Genomic DNA, 17,708 nt, shown 5'->3' with positions numbered 1-17,708 from the left:
AGCTCCAGACATTGTCAGATGTCTCCTGGGGGTGAAATCACCCCTGGTTGAGAGCTTCTATCCTAATTAGATAAGCTTAAATCGCATGTCTGGTCTTGGAATAATGAGAGCTGGCTGAGGGATGAAGGTGCTAATTGGCTTAAGCTGATCTGGATTTATTTCTAGAGCTGGCTCAACTTTTGGTCTCTGTTGATGAAGGGCAGAAACTAAAGGGAAAATCTAGGTACTAGTAGAAAGGGGGACGGTGGAAGTGATACTGGATAGTCAAGAAATGGCCACCCCCAGAAAAATCTGATGTGAAGCCCAAAGTGATAGCTAAGTGACCCTTTCTACTCTTTCCCATTTTAATATTCGATAGTCAGTCAAAGCTAAGCTCTCACCATTAGCTCTTCCATTATTATAGAAAGAGAGGGAAGGAGGGAGGGAGGGAGAGAGAGAGAGAGACAAAGAGAGAGAGAGAGAGACAGAGAGAGAGGAAGAGAGAGAGAGATCTGGTGTTTTTTTTCATAAGAGCACTAATTTCATCATAAGGAAACCCCCCCATTACCTCATCTAAACATAATTATCTCCCAAAGGCCCCAAATAAATCACACTGGGGGTTAGGGCCGCAACATATGAATTTTGGAGGGGATGCAATTCAGTACATAGTACTACTATTTGGAATTTTGGTAATTAGAATTCATTTAGAGAATAAATAGAAATATATATTCTTCTGTTATAGATTAGCCCCTGATCAGCAGGTATGCCCATCATTGAATTTTTATGCAGATGACATTAGATGAAGAAAAGACTTTTTAGGGACTTCCCTGGCAGTCCAGTGGTTAAGACTTTGCCTTCCAATGCAGGGGGCACAGGTTCGATCCCTGGTGGGGGACCTAAGATCCCACATGCCTTGCGGCCAAAAAACCAAAACATAAAACAGAAGCAATATTGTAGCAAATTCAGCAAAGACTTTATAAATGGTCCATATCAAAAAAAAAAAAAACTTTAAAAACAGCGTTAAAAAATTTTTTTTTAAAAAGGAAAAAAAGGACTTTTTAAATGTGCAGGTATGTCAGAGATTATCACCTTACCTACCATAGGTTGGGTCCCCTGGGAATGGCTTTTTTGGACCAACAGTTTAGAGAGTTTGAGTAGAAGTGATTGATAGGAGAGTGTATTCAGGACCAACACCTGTAAGGATGGTAGGGAAGCAGGACTGGATAGGAGACCAAGTTGAAATGTGATAAAGTTGCAACACAGCCTCAGCCAGTCCTATGGCTGGCTGAGAGCTGGGCTGGCCCTTCAGGGTTGCCTCAGTTTGAGGCAAAGGGCCCAGCCCTTGTACCACTGCAGTGGCTAGTCATTAGATGCAAGCCGCCTCCAGGGAGGGTGCAATCTAGGCTGAAGCAGCTCCGAAACACTGAAGGCAATTCCTAGAAAGGAAGTAGCCTTCAGTGCTGAAAAAGTGGGGTGGGGTGGAGGCAGGTCTGGGCAGCACACCCTAGGCTTACGTTAGCCAAGCAATCTGAAAGCAAGTGACTCTAAACTCATCGTCAGGATTACACTGTAGTGATCATGTTTCCCTACCAATCGCATGTTAGGTCTCCAGCCAAGCATGCTTTCTATTGTTTCAAAAACAGGTTTTTCTGATAGCTTCCAAAATCGGTTTAATGCCTGCTTTATCAAACTGAGCCCTACTTCTTAGTATGTAATTTCACTGGAATAAAATGCCTTGGTTCTTGGTCAGAAACCTCTGAGACAGGTGTCTTCAGGGAGAGAATGATGGCCAATGTTCACACCTTCTCCATTATATCTGACCCCCTTGGGGTAGTGTGTTTATACACTTCTGCTGGTGATTTCTTGGTCTTGGAGTGTTGACCATCCTCTGCCACGGTGTTTGGTAATGAGTGTGGTGGCTCTTGAGATTTTAGTTACAGTGACATTGTCACCTGGCAGGGGTTTGCTTTTTTGCTCTACACAACAGAGACTGGTTACTCCCAAGCACATTTCATTCACGAAAATAATTTCACATTGTGAAATATTGTATTTTGCATGTTCAGTCTCTTCTGAGAGCCTCACAGGCATAAATAACTGTCAATCCCAGTAGCGCTATTTGTCTAAAGCACTTCAGATTGGAAATGAGTTTATTAACATCATAAATTGATACAAAATGGGTCGTCATTATACGCTCCTTAGAGATAGATGGGAGAGGGAAAAGAGGACTAAAAATGAAGAGCCGAAGTGCTAGTCCTATGTTTGTAAACTGCACTTTAGAAATATCCTCAGGCCAAGAGAGCTGCAGGTGGGAAATTAGTACCTGGCTCCTGTATAATCTCCCCTCCTTCCCATAAAATAAAATCATGGGAAGAATTTCATGGGAGAAAACCCGCAGTTGAAGAAAATATGGTACCTGCTGAAATGTTTTCAGATGTTAGGAAACTCAAACTCAAGTTGTTTTGAGGTATAGAGAGGAACTACTGGGTTAATTTTATTGAGAAATTAGGGAAGTCAGTGTTTCATTTGCTTTAAAACAACAACAAAAGTGAATGATATTATTAAGTATGGAAAATTATTAAACATTGAAAGAAATGTTTGCTTAATTAGCAAATTTTGACATTGACCCATGTTCTAAAATATTTTTTTAAATGCAGTACTTTAAGATGAAGATTATTTTAAAATAAAGTGTTACGGGGACTTCCTTGATGGTCCAGTGGTTAAGATTCCGTGCTTCCACCGCAGGGGTCATGGGTTCAATCCCTGGTCGGGGAACTAGGATCCCACCTGCTGCATGGCGCGGCCAAAAAAAAAAAAAAAAGAAAAAGAAAAAAAATTTTTTTTAAATTAAAATAAAGTGTTTTGGACTAGAATAAATGTATGAAAAGGTAAACATATTTTGTTAAAGAAAATCTACTCTGATTTAAAAAAAGAAGTGAATGATATATGTTTAGAGGCGGAATGACAGTAATAATCAGATTCTTATCTGGGCCTCGTCTCTCACTCACAGAGACACGGATCGAGCTCCGTACACAGTGCAACAGAGAGCATGTCCCTCCAGATTATACTGGACTTATATTTATTAAAGAGGACTGATTGACGATCTTGATAGAAGGTTGCTTTCCTCTAGGTACAGTGCTCATACGAACGTTTTATGAAAAATTCATGTTCACGAACTCTCACACGTGGCTGCTCATAGAGCGACATTTTGCATGTATTTTGAAAATGGTTTCTGTGTTTTCTCTCTCACACAATTTTCATATTCTCCTAGACTCCAAAGCTCTTTCTTTTGGGAGATTCCCCTGTTTGCATTGCACAGCTCCAAGAAACACCGTTCACATTGCAATTTCTATGGCAGGCGACTTAAATCTCTATATGCCTGTGTTTGTTAACCCCTCCTTCACTGTTTTAACTATTTCCTTTTTTCTCGATGCTTCCCTAGCCTTTGGTTTTGACAAAAAATTTAATAAACGGTGCAGTGTAGTGAGAAGCCATGTGGATTAAAGTACTGTGATGGGTATTTGTTGTTTTGCTGCCCAACATCCATTATCCCTTCCTCCTGACATTACTCTGTTTCCTACAAGGAACTTCAAATTGCCTTGACTTTCACCCAGCTGACCCCTTACTCCAGGGGTGGGATCTGACAGTGATCGGTGTACTCCAATTAGCATATTCTTTTCCCCAGTCCTCAATGATATTCAGGGATGGATGTATAACCCAAACAAAGATAATTCAAAAAGACACATGCACTCCAATGTTCATTGCAGCACTATTTACAATAGCCAGGTCATGGAAGCAACCTAAATGCCCATTGACAGACGAATGGATAAAGAAGTTGTGGTACATATATACAATGGAATATTACTCAGCCATAAAAAGGAACGAAACTGAGTCATTTGTTGAGACGTGGATGGATCTAGAGACTGTCATACAGAGTGAAGTAAGTCAGAAAGAGAAAAACAAATATCGTATATTAACGCATGTATGTGGAACCTAGAAAAATGGTACAGATGAACCGGTTTGCAGGGCAGAAGTTGAGACACAGATGTAGAGAACAAACGTATGGACACCAAGGGGGGAAAACCGTGGTGGGGTAGGAATGGTGGTGTGCTGAATTGGGTGATTGGGATTGACATGTATACACTCATGTGTATAAAATTGATGACTGGTTAAAAAAAAAAAAGATAATTTGACAGAAGAGATATTTGTTAGGACTTCTCCCACTTCTGTTTAAGCCACCAGAAATAAGTCACCCTTTCTGGGTGCATGTTAAAAAGGCTGTGAACAAAGTAGCAAATCCCTATCCTCCAAGAGCATTCGTTCCAGCAGCAGGAAACAGGCAGTAAACAGGTTGGATGGAATGGTGTTCGGAAACAAGGAGAAAAACTAAAAAGATAAGGAAAAGTGGTTAGAGAGGTAATGGGAGGCAAGATCTGCATAGAACTCTGTAGACCGTTATCAAGACTTTAGCTTTGACTCGGAGTGAGATGAGAAACCACTGGGGGTTTTAGGAAGAGCAGTCACATGATATGACGTAAACTATAACAGGACATTCTGGCCTCTGTGTTGAAAGGGGAAAAGAATGGAGGCGGGGAAATCAGTTATGACAGCTACGAGGCTGTAGTTTATTGAAATATTGGTTCCAATTCTTCACTCCTCAATAGAATTAAATCTAGAGAGAGAGGGAAGCATATCTATAAAGAAATTGTGAGTGCAGCTTTTGACACATGGAGCTGACTAGAGTCAAACACACAGAAAACCCACAAAGTTTCTTGGAAAAGTTTATTGGCAAAGCATTACCAACAACTAAAAGAGGCTGAGGGTGTGCGAGATGTAAACATCTTTGTACTCTCGGTTTTCTACAGACAGGAATCAGGTTGAGACACATCCACCCAAAAGGGTAATTTTCCAATACCCTTTCCAAGGAAAGATGTGTGGAAGATGATGGAAAAAGAATGATTGCCTAGATTGTAGAAATAAGAGCTATGGAGACTAGACTGGACAGTCATTCTTAGGGAGCAGAATCAGCGCTTAATCATGAAACATTATCTCCCCTCCCCAAATAGAGGAACCTGAGGACCTTTGCTCAGTGGGATTTTATAATTGGTTTGGACCAGTGACTGCTATTTGCTTCCATTGTTCTCCTTTATAAATGAGAGTACTTTTTAGTGGGTATGTTATCCCTGTCCATTATTTGTGGTATGTTGGGCGTATGAGAAGACACTTTTTTTTTTTCTTTTTTTGGCCACGCCACACAGCTTGTAGGATCTTAGTTTCCTGACCAGGGATCGAACCCATGCCCTCGGCAGTGAAACCACTGGACTGCCAGAGAATTCCCAAGACACTTGCTCTTTTAATTCATAGGTCTCTACATCAAGAAGAGCCATATCAGGACCTGATGTGGATCCTGGACTTCAAGGATTTGATGGATCTTTTAGGGGCCGTGGGATAGGAATAAATGTATTTTGCATGTCAAAAGGATGTGAATATTTATAACCAAGAGTGCAGACTGTGGTAGATTGAGTTATTGGTTCCTCACAACTCTTCACTACCTCTTCATAGTAGTACTACGCATACACGAGGCCTTTGCCACGGTTTCATGGTAAGCAGTGTATTTCCTCACCTCTTGACTTTGGGCTCGGTCAAATGACTTTGTTTGGTCAATGGGATGTTAGTGGAAGTGTTAGGAGCAAAAGCTTGAAATATTCTCCTATGTTGGCTTTTCCTGCTTGTGCTTCTGTGACCACCATGGTCATGCCCCGGGTAGCATTTTCAGCATGGGTTCTGAACAGGACACATGAAGCAAAAATATCACCATCCCTAGATTTGTGTGTGTGTGTGTATACTGACTATATGGAAGGCACAGTTTTAATCACTTCACATGTATATTAGAATTATTGAAAAAGTTAACTGGTATCTTTTTTTGCCCCGCTATATATTCACTGGGAAAAACACTTTTTCTCTTCTGGTCTTCTCTCCAGGACAGGGAAGTCAAGTTTTTGCCTTAATTTGGAGTCCCCTTGATAATCTCCCAAGCGGGATGACTTTGTTTGGGGTGGAAAGGGGTTGGATTGGAATAGGTGCTTTGAATGGAATGAGGGAATGAACAGCTGGAATCCTGGAAGACAGTTGATTTTTTTCTCTCTAAGCCTGGGAGAAGGGGGTTAAGGATGGGTGGAAGGGGTCCATTGGGTATTAGAGACTTGTGTTTAGCTAGCACATAGCTCTCTATTGGCAGTAAGACCTTGGAAGAGGGATGGCTGCCTGGAGGTGAGTGATTAGAGGATGAATGTCACAACGTTGAAATCATTGGCATAAGTCATCTGTATTTGGGTGGAGAAGATCACTTGGGTGAACTTCTGTTGTAGAGCCTAATAAAGACTCTGATAGGAAAGGGCAATCGGGTAACTCAAATGGGGTACCTTTCTGCTTTGCAAAAAGAGAATGTCTGAGCTTAAGACAAGGATCTCAGTGTATGCAGTTGATGTGCATAACATATGGCTGGTTTTAGAAGCTCTTCAAGTCTGAGCCGCCCAAGCATGTTATTGAGCTTTGGGAAATAATGGCTGTGTGACTGTGAACTAAGAGAGGTGTCACCCTAGAACCAAAGCCTGGGACATCCATTGTGGTGCAGACAGGAATATTAACCAGACAGGAATATTAACCAGCCAGGACATTACCTCAGTCTGCTGCTCGTAGAAGGCAACAACATTAATTAAATGTTAAGACTCCACTTTCTCTCCATTTTGTTTTGGGAAGGGAACTGCATCTTTTGGTCTAAGACATGAACCCTGCAGTTTCTTGGATATTCTAGGGTGGGGAAGCCTCAGAAAGGGAAAACTGAACTTTCTAAAAATAAGGCACTGGCAGCTTGAATGGTTCATTGAAAAAAAAAAAAAAAAGACATAGGCTCCTGAATTTGTGAAATAGGTATTATCATTTACACATTAAAGAAACTTGGGAAGTTTTAGCTAAAGAAGAGAGCATTTATGATGTTATGATAACTTTTGTTTTTTGCAAATGTTACGCATTAATCTTATTCTGTGTGGTTCTGGAGAGCAAGACAATAAAAAAAAAGAAAACTGTCAGCTGCATGAGTGTAAGAGCAGATATTTACTACTAAATCCCAGCACATGAATTGTGCGTAATACATTTTTTTTCAATAAAAGATTGCATACATGACAAATGAAAACCAATGGGTGAAACTTACAGGGAGACAGATTTTTGACTCAACTTATCTTTCTAATAATTTGAGTTATTCAAAAACTAAATGGACTATCCTGGAAAAGCAGTGGAATTCTCTACTACTGGGAGTGAAAGAGGAGCCAAAGGACTATTTTTCAGGGATGTGATAGAGAGGAGTTATTCATTAGATAATGGTTAAATCACACAGCCTCTGAGATCTCTGAAAACTCAGATACTCCAGCTTTGTAACTCTAAATCCAAGGGTCTCTAGACATAGACTTGGGAGAAGCATAAATAAGACTCATGATCTCAGAGAAGTCTTCAAGAGGCATCTGTTCAATGGCATGTTTATTAAACAAATGCTCACGACAGATTTTCACAATGGCAACAAATGTTATTTCACTACATCAAATCTCACTTATTAAGAAAAAAAGACAGTCACAACAAGGTTGATGGATTTGGATTTTTTCGTGTTTTCTGGGGGGTAAAGCCAGTCTCCTCACTCGTTTTCCTCTGTTTTTTCTTGAAGATCACTCGATTTCATTTTCTTTACCTCCTCTCTGGCTAAGTGTCCCCGGAAGGCTGCTTGGATTTTGAGAGCAGCATTTTCCTCCATGTCCTTGTCTTCTTCAGAAGATTCATTCTCAGAAAGGAGAAAAAGTAAGAGACTTCTTAGGCATCTCATATTTTGATGCTATAAAAATAAGTGCATAAACTTAATCAACTTAGGGATGTAACAATCGAGATGGGTTGCTTCCTGAAGGAATTTTATATATCATCACGTTGTATATGTACCAAGTAGTGAATGCCAAAATATCAGACATTTTGTTTTGTCACGCTTTGATATGTCTCTGCAATAAAAGATCATTGCCAACTTCTTCCCCGCAAAACAGCTCCTATTTAACAGCTTCCTATTTAACATTTTTTTGGGGGAAATTAGTGAGAATCCTTGAAGCAGGGTAAAAATGCCAAGAAGAATAGTAAATGTGCTGTTTCAAAATAATCATGATTACACAAAATGGATTATTTTTAATTTCTCAATGATGAGCTAATTAAAATCATACATTTAAAGTGAAATGCCAAAGAGAAATCCATTTAGTCCAATAAAATCAGTTTTAACATGGTTGGTTGAATTTTTGTACACAGCTTCCTTTTTAAAAAAAATTTAGATATAATTTACAGATAGTGAAATGCACAGATCTTAAGTGTACAGGTCAATAGATATATAGCTTTTAATATATTTTTTAAATTATAAAAGTGATACATATACATTTAAAAACTTAAATACCACTGGTAGTGAAAGTTTTCTCCATCTTCCCAAATCCTATACCTAAAAGGTAACCCATCATTATGGATTGAGTATATATATCCTTCTAAAATTTCTCTATATACAAATGTATCCATATGGGTATATATTTGCCTTTTTATTAAAAAAATGAGATCATGCTAATCACAATGTTCTGCAGCTACTTTTTCCATGTCACAATGTATCTTGGTTCCCTTTTTCCCTTTTTCTATGTTATTCAGTATATAATTCTGCCCATTCCTATTTTTTTTTATGACACCATTGTAGTCCATTGTACTGATATACTTTGATTTATTTACTCATTCTCCTACTAATGGACCTTTGGGTTGTTCAAATCCCCCCCTCCCCCCATGACAAAGAGGCAAATCTAGCTCTTAAACTTTAATATGCAAACAGATTGGTATAAAATCCTCTGAGATGATACCCTAATGTGGGCAAATGAATTATGCTGAAGTTGGAAATCAATGGGCTCTCAATTCAAAGTCATAAAAACCTGTGTAAGGGCACCTATTAAAGATGTAAGGAAATGACACTACCTTCCTTCTTTCCTGTCCTCCCACTGCATCTTATGCTAATGTTAGGCTGATTGAGTTGCACTGATATAATTCTGAGATGACTTACAAAGGTTATAAGGTAAACTTATGACCCACTGGGTAGGAAGTAAGGTATTCCTGGAGGGGGATTGCCCATTTTGGGTGTCAATTATTGTGTAACTAACTGGGACATTAATACATGAAAAGAAACTCAGCAGTTTGGCCTTCAACACTGTAGACTGTGAGTTCTTCTTTCTCACTAGGTTTGGTCCTCTTGAATCTGGACTACGAAGCATATAGGCAGTGACATGCTGGTAAATGTTTAACAACTGGCTCTCCAGAAAAAAAAAATTGGTCCTGATTTGTAGTATTTATCATGTAGTATTGGTCCTGATTTGTAGTATTTATCATGATCTTAATACTCCCACTGTGGCTGATTTCAAGCTATCAAAGTGATATTACTGAACATGGGGTTGTGTACATATGTGCACGATTGTCTCTTAAGAGCTGGCTTTAGCACACCACTGAATACAGGCATCTTTGAGAGTGGACCGAGCCTAACCCACTGTTGCTTGGATGTAGGCTGTCAGGCAGGAAGTCATTTTTGTAGAGCGAAATGCATGGAAGATGAGTAGGACTCATTGTGTAAAGCCATTTTATTTGGCTGTATGCAATTCCCCATGAGCTTCCTTTTGTTATGTCTGAACATTTACCACTGTGTGGTGATGACAGCATCAATTAGTGAGAAGTTCCTGAAGTGGAAGGTGAATCCGAAGGATCAAGACTGAGGCTGTATACCCTGAGAAAACCATAATTCAAAAAGACACATGCACCCCCAGTGTTCACTGCAGCACTATTTACAGTAGCCAGGTCATGGAAGCAACCTAAATGTCCATCAACAGATGAACGGATAAAGATGTGGCACATATATACAATGGAAAATTGCTCAGCCATAAAAAGGAACAAAATTGGGTCATTTGTAGAGACGTGGATGTACCTAGAGACTGTCATACAGAGTGAAGTAAGTCAGAAAGAGAAAAACAAATATCGCATATTAATGCATATATGTGGAACCTAGAAAAATGGTACAGATGAACCTATTTGCAAAGCAGAAATAGAGACACAGACGTGGAGAACAAATGTATGGACACCAGCGGGGGGAAGGGGTGGGATGAACTGGGAGATTGGGATTGACATATATACACCACTGTGTATAAAATAGATGACTAATGAGAACCTATTGTATAGCACAGGGAACTCTACTCAATGCTCTGTGGTGACCTAAATGGGAAGGAAATCCAAAACAGAGGGGATATATGTATACATATAGCTGATTCACTTCACTGTACAGCAGAAACTAACACAACATTGTAAAGCAACTTTGCCTCAATAAAAAATTTAAAAAAAAAGACTGAGGCTGTGATTTTTGTCTGTTCTTCCCCTTGGGGAGATTTTCCCATCCATAATCTTCTTCCATAATCTTGGAAAATAAGATTTTATTTTTAAGGGGAAGAATGAGTTTTCCTTTATAAGAGGCATGGCTAAAACTGATCCACCAGTTAGTATATCACTGGTGCTAGTTATCTAAAAAGCAAAATCATGATTTTAGCAATATGGATAACAGACTGGATTCATATTTGGAGGATAATTTTAAATTGAGGGATGTCATTCTTTGTAGGAATCCAATAGTACATGGAAAATATAACTTACTAAGGCTGTCACCTCTTTCATAGATGTCTGAGACTTTTCTTTTCCAGGCTCACATTTCTCCAGTGGTTCTTGCTCCTAGAGGGGAGAGGGCCAAATAGGGAATGTTTCCAAAACAGTAAAGTCTTGGATCAAACTGCTTAAAGGTAATTAAATATTACTTTAAGTTATTGATAAGTGGTGGGAATTAAACACATATTTTTTAACAAGGAAAGTAGGTTGGGAAAAGGGATAAAAGAAAACTCTCAAGGAAATATGCATAAACAAATGTTAAAGACCAAGGAATTGGTTAAAAAAAGTTTGATCTTTTGCTTTTGGAATGTGTATAATATTGTTTTATATTAAAAACAAACCATTGTCTTATACTAAAAGTTGATATGATGCTGTAATGAATCCTGAACAAGGAATAAAAAAGAGGTGCCAATAGTTTCTCAAACAGGAATGAAATAAATGCTATTGTATTCCATAGTATGAGGTCAAGTTGACTTTTTAATGACGTTTGTAGATTAAAAACTGAGTCAAAGAAGTAAGTTTTGCTGTGGGGAAGGATTTAAATAGAAAAAAGGGAAACCAGCTCCGTCTATTTTGACATGGTTACTGAAATCTTACTCCAGAATAGAAGCATGGTTAATTCAAAACCTTATGGGAAGAGCTTCTTAAATTCATAAAACATAAATTTAAGGACATATAAGCTAATCAAATAAAGCCTTTAGAATTCAAAAGAGAAGAAAAACCACTCTAAAATTGCTATGTGAATAAGATTTAAAATTTTTCAACATTATTCCTTTGATTTCAATAAAACATGAACACACAGAATCTAGTTAAATGGAAATAAACAGAACACCCCCATATCTGGCAGGCACAGATGGATGGAACTTCACTTTTGAACTCATGGAATAAGTGACAGGGGGATTTCCTCAGGAAATCCCCCAAATCTACTGTGCAACACCATCAAAATTTGACCTTTGTTGACTCCTTTTAATTCTAATATCTGCTGCTGCTTCATGGCTAATGTATTATCATACTTGCCTAGAGTAGTGCTTCTCAGACTTTAATGTACTACAGGTTACTTTGTGGATCTTGTTAAAATTTAACCTCTGATTTGTAGACCTGGGGTAGAGCCTGAGATTGAATTTCCACCAAGTTGCCAGTTGGAGGCAATGACGCTGGATCACACACAGCCTTTCTCAACCGGTGTTCCTCATTGGGATCATAGAACACAGAATTCTTGAAGTGATTATTTTTCTCAATTTTCCAAAGGACGGTACATAAATAGAATCATTCTAGATACAAAGAAGAGACATTGATTCCTTACGTGCAATGGATGCCTTAGGCTTAGGGCTTAATTATTTTGAGGCGTCTTGGTTGAGAAAGACTGGTTCTGAGAATGCTGCTAAAGAGAAGATGGATTCTTTCTCTGAACAGATTGGCGTAATAGAGAAGACTCTATACCATTACCATCTTTAATTCTAATCAGTCTTTTGTAAGACGTCAATGATAATGAAATAATTGGACAAACAGCGTTTTATTTTATGAAATATCATTCATTAATTCAACCAATATTTATTGTGTATCTGCTATTGATAAGCACTGTGGTACTCAATAACATTGGAACAACAAATGAAAGTAATTATTCTATCACTTTCAAGTACATGCTTCCTGTTGATCATCTTTAAATTTAAGCTAAGTACTGTACACGATTCAGATATCTTAGAAAAGAATTTCTTGCCAGAAAGAACAGCACAATTAAAAAGGTTTCATAAGATATTTGTGATGCCTCTCACAATATTCATGATTTTGGGACATCCCAATAATCTCTGTATTGGAGACAGGGAGAAGAATTAACCAAATCCAATAGCTTCACGGGACCATACCTTGAATGCATGGTTGTTATAGAAGCGGTCATCTACCTTAGTCCCCCATTCTGCTGGATCAAAGTTGGTTTCTAAATAACAAAAATATAATAATTTCAGACTTACTTTGAGTTCATTAAAGTAAATGTAGACTAGTAACATAAAATGTTTTCTTTTTCAAATTATAGGTCCTTTACTGCCAGTCGAAAATTTTATTGACGCTGTACACAGCCTACTGCTGTAGATATAACCAGTGATTATTAAATATATGATGATGAATTAAACATTAGATGAATCCTTGAGGATATTTAGAAAGGCAGTTAAAAAACCTAATTGCTGCTTTCAGAGTTTACAGTAAAATGGGAGAGATAGAGAACAAATGCTAATACTTAAATATAAGTATAGAAATTTATCATTATATAGTTATGGAAACTTATTATGTATTAGCAAACATGGGGGAAAATGTAAAAAAAATAAATGTTAAATAGTAAGGAAGTTTGGAAAAGTGAAGGATGGGAGAAGTTTTTAAAAATTAGGCATATTATGTAGTCAGTTGACATAGAAGTATTTAAACAGAATTTTTCTTTAACTTTTCATTATGAAGAATTTCAGACTTAGAAAGCAGAGACAATAATATAACAAATTTCCATGAGCACATTACTCAGATTCAACAATTATAATCTCATGATTGATCTTATTTTATTTGGAACTTCACTCACTTTCCTGCCCTTTCTTCTGATTATTTTCAAGCCAATCCCAGGCATCTTACTATCTTATCTACAAATACTTGCTTCAGTATGCACCTCTAAGATATAAAGCCACAATACCATTATCACACCTAAAACTACTAACAATAATTCCTTAATATCATCAACTATCCAAATTTCTCCCATTGTCTAATATATTTTTGTTTATTTTTTTTTTACTGTTGATTTGTTCAAATCAGGACCCAAACAATGGGCACACACAGCCTTTTGTTATGTCTTTTAAATTTCTTATAATTGAAACATCCCTACCTCCCACCCCACATTTTTTTCCTTGCAATTTATTTGTTGAGGAAATTGAGTCATTTTTCCTTTGGAGTTTTCCACAGTTTAGGTATTTCTGATTTCATTCCCACTATGATTTTTTACCAAGTTCCTCTGCCTTTGAATTTCCTGTAGATTGCTAGTTAGATCTATAGGTCTTATCTGATTCAGGTTTGATTTTTTTTTTCAAGAATACTTCATAGGTAGTGCGGTATAATTCTGCCAGGGGATATATAATATCTGGTTGTTTCTCTTTATACAATTTTTATGGGCCCATTGATGATGACTGCTTAGATAATTTCTTTAGGGGTTGCAAAATGGCAATGTTCTAATTTGATCATTACTTCTTTATTTCTGGAGTACTCAATAAAAAATACTTTCCCTGTTTGGTTACCCTGAAATAGAGTTCTTACATAAAAGGCAGGTTAAAGGTTTGATTCTTTTCCTTTATTTACCAGTTTTCAGATTAATCAGTTGGTTCCTTAGGATCCTCTCGACAAGTTTTCTTGGTGTTTTTTTAGTAAATAATAATGAACTAATGAATATTTAACAAATTGAATGAATTTCAATCCACTGCATTTATTAATCTTATAGATGCTCTAATTGTCCAAAATTGGCCAGTAGGAGCTTATTCAGGTGCTCAGATGTTCCTGAGCCCTTTGGAAACAACTTTAATAATCTTTGATAGTTTTCTTATTTTCTGGTATGGCAAGGTGTTGAGGGTCATCTTGCATATTTCCTGCCCAGTTTATGGGATTGGTTAGTTCTCCAAGAAGCTCTGGTTCCTGGAAGATGGTAGCTGGAGGCCAAAGTCTAGGGACTAGGTGCTCACTGGTAGTGGGTTGGTCATTGTTTTGAGGCCTTTAAAAAATACAGAGAGCTAGAAAATAATACTTTCACTTTTCAAAGAGAAAATAGATCATGAAGTCTGATGATATTTTTCAATTCAAATTTAGAGTTATGGGATTTTATTAACTTCTTTCATTTTTATATTTGTATGTCATTTTTCTTACACTAAAAATTCTATTCCTAATAACAGTAGGATAGTTACTTATTTGCTATGTTCTACAATATATAAAAAATTACAGAATAACTGCACTATAATATTATGAAATATTATTATTTCCAGTGATAACTGAAAACAATTTAAGATTTTTTTTTAAAACTTCATTTTGTTTTTAGGCTATATCCACCAGGAATGCACAAAGTACTGTGTTATAAAGTCTCTTGAAATAATTCTTTTTTGTGCGGTTATGTTACCCATTTAATACTAGTTAGGTTCATTTGTTTCACTTTGCTTCTAAATTTAGAAATTGCTTAACAATTTAAAATTTTAATTCTATTTTATAACTATGTGAAACATATATGATTTTGAATTTAAGATGTATTCAGACAAGTCTAGCTTCTGTCCTGTTCCCTCTGCTCTCTGTTCCTTCTCCTGCTAGAGGTAAATGTTTTTTTGCTTTTTTTTTTTTTAGAGGTAAATGTTAATTTTTTAAAGATTTATTCTTCCATTTAAAAAATATAAATGAACGGTTATGTATTCATATCAACACCTCTTTGTTAGATAATTGGTAGCATACTAAATACATTTTTTTTCCACCTTACTTTTTTCACTGAATATATCCTGAGGGTCACTGCATAACATCATAGAGATCTTCCTCATTCCATTTTTGTCTGTTTGTTTACATCTATACATTAATCAGTAGTGTAGATGTACTCAAGTTTATTCAAAAAATCCTCTATGATGAATATTTGGGTTGCTTCCTCAAGTAACAATAAATTGTAAAATGATTAAAAATGGAATGTTTATTTGCTTGTGACTATTTCTAGTCACCTTTACTACTCTGTTGGAAAACTGTAATCAAAAGTAATGATGACAGCTTAAACAAAATGGTTGTTCTCGTCAGGGCTTTTAATAGAAACTTATAGCTGTAATAATTCTCATTTTGACCAGTGGGTCAGGTCTTGATTGTCATGAACCTTCAAGGCTGGGAATTTGGAAATTTTATTTATGGAAGTGAAGAAACTCTGCTTTGGCTCTCAACCAAAGGGTCACTGTTGGCAGGAATCTTAGTCTCTGGACAGGATGGGACCTTGGAAATATAGAAAAAGAATATAAATTACCTTCCCAAGCTGGAAGTTCACTTTTCAAAGCAGTTTTTCTCTGTATCTTTATTGAGGAACAGTTTCATATACCCCTGTGAATACCAACTTATTGAATCTAAGGAGTATAGAATTATTTTTTTACAACACTTAATAATACTTTCAAGTAAGAAGAGTCAAAATGTAAAGAAAACCATAAACTCTCCTCCCAGGAAGAATAGACAGGCAACTGCCTGGGAAGCATAGGAACAGCATGCTGGAAAACAGATAGCTAGAGTGGGTGCTCTCCTGAGCTCCCCTTCCCCCCACGTGTCCATGAGAAATACAAAGAAGACGGTCTGAGTGATAAACAGGTAATCTTCAATAATGTGAAATAATGTGATTTAAGAGAGCCTGTCAAAAAGGCACATGCTGTTTCAAATAGCAAGAACTATTAGTTGAAGATACCTGCCCCATAAAGGCTTTCTGTGGAATAGGAATGGTCTTAAGCAGGTCTCACCATAATCAAATGCTTAGTCTCTTATTTTTTTTTAAAAAATGCCGATTTTAAAAAAGCTTACTCTCTCTTTTCTCTAGAAGATTCTCAAAATATGCTGCTGCAAAAGCTGGTATATTGTCTGGTTGCTCCCTCAGAATCTCACGTGTGAGCCCTTCAAGAAGATTCCCAAATCCTTGTGGAATTCGGTAGTGGGTGCTGGAGAATGGAATCGACATCTCCTTGGGAGGAACTGCCTATTGTACCTAGAGATTCATTAAAGAGTACTGTCTTTAAATTTGTCTGATTTTACTTATATAATCACAACTATGACAACAAATTACTTCTGAGACTCCAAATTTCTGGACTTCAGTCCTTTTTTTCCCCAACACAGCCCAAGTCCATCCATTTCTTCCAAAGAGTTTTGAAATTTTCCATTATTAGAATATTAAAAATATTTAATAGGTGAAATTATTTTTAAAAAATTACAAAAATCACAGATTTTTCACTGTGATACTAAGTACTTTTTCCTCTCCCTCTTTGTCTTTAAAATGGTAATTTTTGCTATCCCACAGGAATTTAGAGAGAATGATTGTTAAAAATTCATCTTAAATTGCCGAAAAGACCCTGTTTAAGGTCTAAAATTAAAAAAAGAGAGAAAAAAAAACTAGTCCTTGTTATAGAAATTAATTTGTCTAATGAATAAGTTTCACACTTAGTCGTTCCCTTAGCTTCCACTTCTGAAGCATGACCTACAATGCCTCATTGAAGCATCTATATACTCTGGAAGGGGCAGCGGGGACAGAGCGGCTGGGGGCAAGGTCATGATTCTGCAATTCCAGCCTGCAAAGTTTGGGGATTCTTACATTTTCTGGTTTTGTCTCGACCAGGTGTTCTCTTCCTGTCTTGGAATACAAGGGTCAGATAAGGATAGCTGCTAAGCAGCGGGTTGGGCTACTGAGTCTGCAAACAACACTCAGGGACCTGGCCTGTTTGTGAGAGTGTCAATGCCGAATAAGGCCGGAAGCCGTGGTAGGGGTCTAGGTGGGGGACTAGTCGGTTTAATGAGGCCGAATCTATAGAGTTTTTCTTCTTTTTTTGAGGGAACAGGAAATGAGGCATTGAGTCATTCTAGGGTTGTGAAAAAGAAAAGACTCTGAACTAACGTGGGGAGCGGAGGGCGGTCGGAAGGGGAACACAGGTCTAGTCGGGGGCGGCACGTCGAGGATCTGGGATTTCGGACTCGCTGCTCGGCTCCCAGTCGGCCCTAGGCTTCCCAGAATGCGGCGGGGATCCTGAGAGAATACGAGAGGCGAAGGGAAAAGGCGAGGTCTCGATTTCGGAAAGCAAATGGGGTAAACCGCCTCACCTCTTAGGTCTCTCAGAGCTGGAGCCGATGGTTCAGGTTGTGTTTTCTCGTTGCCGGGAAACCGGGTTTTGTTTTGTTTTTTTCCATTCAACTACGGCGGCCGAGGAGAGGCACGGGCCCTCCCGGAGGCCGCGGACAGCTTCGCGGACTGAATGGCCTGGGAAGGGCGG

At 37.7% G+C, this 17,708-nt stretch overlaps 1 protein-coding gene across 2 annotated transcripts; it reads right to left on the bottom strand.

Annotated features, from left to right (window-relative positions):
• Positions 1-7,483: 7,483 nt before the first annotated feature.
• Positions 7,484-17,676, bottom strand: SPA17 (sperm autoantigenic protein 17). Of its 2 annotated transcripts, none has more exons than XM_082341846.1 (5): positions 17,539-17,676; positions 16,255-16,435; positions 12,582-12,652; positions 10,711-10,785; positions 7,484-7,804 (listed from the first exon to the last, which is right to left on the bottom strand). In XM_082341846.1, the coding sequence occupies exons 2-5, from the start codon at positions 16,406-16,408 to the stop codon at positions 7,661-7,663; spliced, it is 444 nt and encodes a 147-aa protein (XP_082197972.1). In that variant the 5' UTR covers positions 16,409-16,435; positions 17,539-17,676; the 3' UTR covers positions 7,484-7,660. The 2 variants fall into 2 exon arrangements, with proteins under 2 accessions (XP_082197972.1, XP_082197973.1); XM_082341847.1 differs by lacking the exon at positions 17,539-17,676 and adding an exon at positions 17,336-17,496.
• Positions 17,677-17,708: the final 32 nt, after the last annotated feature.

The sequence above is a fragment of the Balaenoptera borealis genome (genome assembly GCF_965194805.1).
Source record: "Balaenoptera borealis genome assembly, chromosome: 11".
NCBI lineage: Eukaryota > Metazoa > Chordata > Mammalia > Artiodactyla > Balaenopteridae > Balaenoptera > Balaenoptera borealis.
The sequence above is the reverse complement of the archived record's forward strand: the minus strand, read 5'-3'. Positions and strand labels throughout refer to the sequence as shown.